We start from the raw sequence: 6081 nt of genomic DNA, 5'->3' as shown, positions 1-6081 counted from the left end.
GAAGAATATAGAGCAACTGTTTGAGCTCCATTCTTTTCCAATTTTTTCTTCACATCTCATTTTGCTATAGTAGCAAAAATATTTAAAAATTAGAGAGTCTTCAAATTGTCAGAATTGAATGCATCTGACGGGATTAGTGGAAATGAATATGAACTAGTTTACCCTCATTGTCTCACTCAAACATCCTAAACAAAAATATATGGCAAGAGCATAGATGAAAATCAACATTTTATTTGTGACTTATTCGTACACATGTCAGAATGAAGTACTGATGAGAAATTAAATGTCCACTAAATTCAAACATGGGGGACCCACACAAGTTGAAAATGAGAGTGCAAAATGAGAATTGGATGGAAAAGAATGGGGAGCAAACAACCGCAGAATATATCAATTATTTAAAAAACATAAAACGTCGTTCTATTTGTGAATTAAATATATTAACAAATTAACAGGAAGAAGGGCTTTAGTGTAAGTACGGGATGTTTCAATCGATACTTGTTTGACGTTTTTGTTCGTCAAATATAAGACATCTCGTAATGTACTTTATCAAAAAATCGATTTCACTTCTGCGAAAATATCTTCTCGTTAGGAAATTTTAGGATTAAAACATGAATTTTCATATTCATATAGTCAAAAAAGAAGGGAAGATCTATCCACACTCTTAACAATGCGCGTGTATAAATGCATTCTCAGAGTAGGTACAATATAGTAATTACCAGCCATCCTCATCATAAAAAACCACGGAACGACTTCAATTCACTCACTACTCACTAGAACTCAGTTCCTATTTTGTGTGCTCTCGCATTTACTTTTTATCTTTTCTTCTGATTCCACATAAGGGTGCCCTGAGGTAGAATAATTTTTTCAATTTAATTTATGCTTTTTTTGATTAAAATTGTCTGATCTTTGTTATTGATATTTTTTTTAGAGGATTTAATCTGTATATATAACGCTTTACTTTTTCGTCGATCGATGAAATCGTGTTTACGAATTAATATTTTGTTTGACTTTGATTTTCGACCTTTAATTCAAGTTTAGTCAAATCTAGACGCGACTTGATATAAATATTGCTTACTTGTTTTGACTGTTGATCTTTAGATTCAAGTCCAGCTTAATCTTTACACTACTTGGATTTATATATTTGCTTAATTGTTCCCGTTTAAAATAAGCATCTTTGGTTTTTTTTTTTTTTTTTTGGTTTTCTCCTGAGGTTAATTGTTTATTGGAGTACAGTTTATGAAACTACAGAGCTGAAGTACGATCAGTTTTCAATTTTCTACGTTTATGTTATGTTTGCCTGTCAATTGAAATTTGAAACTCCGTATTTTTTTGAGGGTACGGGAGGGTGAGGGCTGGGCGGGGCAGTAATGTGCAAGAAATTTTCCTGATCAAAAAATGGAGGGGTTGACTATTAACTTTTTAATGGTTATTTCTTAATTATATTCATATTAAGCAACGTTTTAGATTTTCTGTCATCATGGTTCCGGTGGAACTTATGGTAGTTTGAATTCCACATCGAAAGTATGGGTTTCGATTGCGTGGTTTATATAGGCTTGGGTTGTTCAACTTCAATGGCTAACTTTTGAGGTATGATGCTCCCAAGTTCTATGACATTGGTATCAAAGCAGGCATGACGTCTCAAACTGGTTGGTGTGTGGGCGCCTGCCAACGCGGGCATCCAGGTTGGAAGCGTGGTGGTTTGTCATGGTTCCAATGGAACTTATGAGAGTTTGAATCCCACATCGAAAGTATGGGTTTCCTTTGTGTGGTTTATATGGGCTGTGCTCTCCAACTTTAATGGCTAGCTTTTGAAATATGGCTATTCCAAGTTGTATAACGTCTGTAGACAATAAAAGGTTGAGTCTTGGAATATCATAGAAGTTCATGTATTAAATTAAACATTGGAAGACAATTCTCTCTTGTGTTTGTTGGCTGTATTATTGAGTATTCATACACTCATTTTATTAATTTTAAAATATTTTGAATTTTTGTAATATTTCTACTCTACCTTCTCAAGTTTTTCTTTCTCTTTTTGGGTGGTATGTTAATTGAGTTTATTTGCTGATAATTTTGTCTTGAGGATCCACCTTTTCAAAAACAAAAACAAAAACAAAAAAAAGTGCCTTGAAAGCATAAGCATTCATCCTAGACACTTGCACTTAGATGGAGCTCATTTACGAGCATCACTTGCCACATAAGGCAAAACTAAGCTAGAGGAGTGTCATTATTTGATATGAGAAAAAGAATGTTATCGAATAGTGAAGGTGTTTGACTTGGAAAATATTGGATACATATTAGTTTCTAACCATTGGTTCTCATGTTTGGACGATTCAAATCTTTCCTGAGTCATTTTACATCCATATGAAGCTCATATTTTCTTTACTCAACTGTCTACATCTTCATTACTCGAAAGCAGCCTTATTTAGTTACAGTTTATCATGCACACTTTCAATTTGATCTTTCTGTGTGTATTCAAGTGCTAACATTTTGTGGTTATTGTTTTTTTAGAACACATATCACTATGGTGAAGGCCGTTGCAGTCCTCAGCAGCAGTGAGGGAGTTAGTGGCACCGTCTACTTTGCGCAAGAAGGAGATGGTAGTTTTCACATTCTTTAAATTAAGTGTTGTCTAAGTACTACAAATTCAGGTTGATGAGTACGTTGTTGTGTTTGTTTAATCTGTCAGCTCCGACAACAGTTACTGGAAACCTGAGTGGCCTTAAGCCTGGACTTCATGGCTTTCACGTCCATGCTCTAGGTGACACCACGAACGGTTGTATGTCAACTGGTAATTTTTCTTGTGATGTTTGTCACTGTTCATTTTTTTAATGTGTTAACAACTTATAAATTTGACAGACCAACTTTCTCAATTAAAATTGTTATCTCACATTTCTAGTAATTCGATTTTAGGTCCTCATTTTAATCCTGCGGGAAAAGAGCATGGTGCTCCAGAAGACGGGATTCGTCATGCTGGCGATCTCGGTAACGTCAAAGTTGGTGAAGATGGTACATTCATTTCCTTTCACAACCAGATAATTGCATGCGATCGTCGTTAGACAGTCTAAATAAATATCCACACAGTTACAACTTATGATATATATTCCTTCTATTCTTTTCTAATGCTAGTCAAGTTTTTCTTCTTCCTCTTTCAAAGTTTCATTGACAAGCTGTTTCACTATTTAATGCCTAAAAGATTCTGTGAATACCCGCCAATGATAGTACTGGTGAAATGAGAGCAAATTACCGCATTTTTATATTTTTAGTGCTAGACATTGTGTCACAGGTCATTAGTGCTTCTGGATATACTTAAACTATCACCGTGTCTTGCAAATATATTGAACTTCCTCATTGATTCATAACCTCCACATTTTATGTTTCAGGCACCGCTACTTTCACTATTACTGACAACCAGGTACCATAATCCTTACTTTCACAGTCAGCTAACATATATTTATCTTGAACAAATACATTAAACTTTTGCTGTCTCTTTGCAGATTCCTCTTTCTGGACCACATTCCATAATTGGAAGAGCCGTAGTTGTCCATTCTGACCCTGATGATCTTGGAAAGGGTGGGTGTTATCTATCTCTTTAACAAATGAATTTTCATGTGCAATGACCTTGAGCAGGGGTTTATTCTTAATAGTAAATAAAGCACTTAAATGGGAATATAATTCCAGAACATTGTTAGTATGTTTGGGCAAAGCTTTTAAGTGCTAATAAGCAGGTTAAACATTATCTTTAACTCTGATTCTTTAGTACCCACAACTTTATCTACTTTTTCACCACACATTCTTTGGGCCCCACTGCTTATAAGATCTTGTAAGCTTAGCCAATCTAGCACTATTTCTTTTATCTCCTTTGGCTGGTTGAGAAAAGTGGGAGCATAGTACTGAAACATGCCAAACATATTGATGTCCTCCACCTCTCTTGCTTAATTATGTTCTTTTCTCTAGCTATCGTGCTTTGGCAATTCCCTTCTCATTATATTGCATATTTTATGGCAATGTTTTACTAATTAGTTCTCTTTGTTTCAGGTGGCCATGAACTGAGCAAAAGCACTGGAAATGCTGGTGGGAGAGTTGCTTGTGGTAAGGCTGTTATTTGCCAATTATTTTTGTTTACAACATCAAAAATGGCATTTAATCATGTCGTTTCAAGTGCATAACATAAAATACTGAATATTTGGATTACTCTATTATGATGTATAATGATGTGAGAAAACCATTACCCCACGCCACAGATTCATCAGCAGAAAGCGCTGGTAGTAGAGATGAGGTTACTATTCAATTCAGCTTTTAAACTTTATTTTGCCTGATGTACTTCACTTGATATCCTAGATTGAGAGAGAGAGAGAGAGAGAGGACATTATGGATTGATATAATTTCATTCGTTATCAACTCCTACATGATGAATAGTTTTGTCAATCTTGTGCAGGAATAATAGGGCTTCAGGGCTGAATACCCTTGCGCTGTCCCCGTTGTGCTTTGGGTGACAACTTGGTTTTCACTCGAGAGAGTTTGTAATAAAGTGCTGTTGGAATTTCCGTTTTTCTTCGTTTATGTAATTTTATCTTTGTATACTGTCTTCTGAATCTGGTGTTTAACTAAGTATATTGCCCTTCATGCGTATGAGAGTGAAATAAATTGGTCATAATGACATCTTTTTCATCATTTGACTCCAATATGATTTAATTTTTTAGGCATCATTAGTTTCAAAATTGAATTTCAAAATTGAAATATATATATATATTATTTTATATTTTATTATTATTATTTTAATCTTTCCTCTGGGGTTTTAATGGATGGATTTCGACTTAGTTTCAGTCGAAATTGCATATTAATCATTTATCAAGACTTTTAAACTAGAGACTTGTACAACTGAATTTCAATATTCAACTTTCAACTGATCCCACGTGGATTGTAGATCGGCGACAAGTGAGTAACTTTGCCTAAGCTATAAAACTGATAAGTTAAATTATTTGTGAGTTACTTATTTTGACGACTACTGATACTTTAGTAACCTTTTTTCTCATCCACAATCTATAATACATTAAGGGTGTGTTTGATTACATTTATTTTTCATGGAAAATATCAGTTTTTCAGTCAAATTCCTATTTAGAGTGTTTGATTGCCATTTTTTTCCATGGAAAACATTGTCCAACTTTTGAAAATATACCTAATTTTCCTTATTTTTAAGGAAAACATTTTCCTTGAGTAGAGGTTGTTTTTATTTTCCACAAAAGATGGAAAACATTTTCTTTTCTAGATAATATTTTTCATGTCAATCAAACACACTCTAAAAGTAGTAGATGTTCGAGGAACGTTCACTCGAAAATTTTGCTCTCATAACCCCTTCCTTTTTTTTCTTTTTTTTTTTTTTTTTTTTTTTTTTTTTCTCGACGATGCCCATAAACAGCTATTGCAAGTAACACTTGCAACGATTTCCATTAATGAGTTCATCGATGCCCTCCATTTCTCAGTTTTGACACTTGCAACGATTTCCATTAGTGAGTTCATCGATGCCCTCTATTTCTCAGTTTTGAGGTACTAATGCTATTATTGACCTTTTTTTCTTCATTTCTCAAAATTATGGGTTCAGAATTTAAAACTAGCCTTTTGATTTTATGTTTCTGGAAATTATTCTTATTATTATTAATTTTTTCACCGTCATGCTTTCTTAGGATTACTAGGAGAGAGGTGTCTCGATGATTTAGAATCTAATTAGATCGAATCAAATATCTTTCCTCGGATTCTTGGCAAAAGTAAACAAGTTACCTTTCTTTGCGCACACAAATCGATGTATATTTATCTAATGCTATCAAGCTTCTTATGACAAAAATATTTTGAATTGGCAATCAACATCATGGATTGTGATAAACGCAATTTAACGAAAGGACGAGTAAATTCTTTAACATATTTGTAGTTTGTAACTAATGAAATTGATCTCCAACTCTCAATTGGCATGATAAAAATCGATGTTTTAAAACTCGGTTTGATCACTGATCCGAAAAAGTTGAAGGGTCAAAAGATTCAACCAGAATCTACCCGTTTGAACCAATAGTAAGAAATTATTGAAAAAAT

General features: G+C 33.8%; 1 protein-coding gene across 1 annotated transcript; it reads left to right on the top strand.

Moving 5' to 3' along the window:
- The first annotated feature begins 700 nt into the window (after window positions 1-700).
- On the top strand, window positions 701-4671 carry LOC111378800 (superoxide dismutase [Cu-Zn]). Its single transcript, XM_023002054.1, has 8 exons — window positions 701-850; window positions 2509-2597; window positions 2687-2788; window positions 2911-3006; window positions 3381-3412; window positions 3495-3570; window positions 4036-4089; window positions 4436-4671. The coding sequence occupies exons 2-8, from the start codon at window positions 2522-2524 to the stop codon at window positions 4456-4458; spliced, it is 459 nt and encodes a 152-aa protein (XP_022857822.1). The 5' UTR covers window positions 701-850; window positions 2509-2521; the 3' UTR covers window positions 4459-4671.
- Window positions 4672-6081: the final 1410 nt, after the last annotated feature.

The sequence above is a fragment of the Olea europaea genome, unplaced genomic scaffold (assembly GCF_002742605.1).
Source record: "Olea europaea var. sylvestris unplaced genomic scaffold, O_europaea_v1 scaffold187, whole genome shotgun sequence".
Lineage (NCBI taxonomy): Eukaryota > Viridiplantae > Streptophyta > Magnoliopsida > Lamiales > Oleaceae > Olea > Olea europaea.
This window is presented reverse-complemented; position numbering and strand designations above follow the sequence as displayed.

Bases quoted from the DNA above. Each gene is read 5' to 3' on its own strand.
- LOC111378800 (XM_023002054.1), top strand. From the start codon at position 2,522: ATGGTGAAGGCCGTTGCAGTCCTCAGCAGCAGTGAGGGAGTTAGTGGC. The intron at 2,789-2,910 runs GTAATTTTTCTT...ATTCGATTTTAG, and splicing joins GAACGGTTGTATGTCAACTG to GTCCTCATTTTAATCCTGCG. The intron at 3,413-3,494 runs GTACCATAATCC...GTCTCTTTGCAG, and splicing joins TCACTATTACTGACAACCAG to ATTCCTCTTTCTGGACCACA.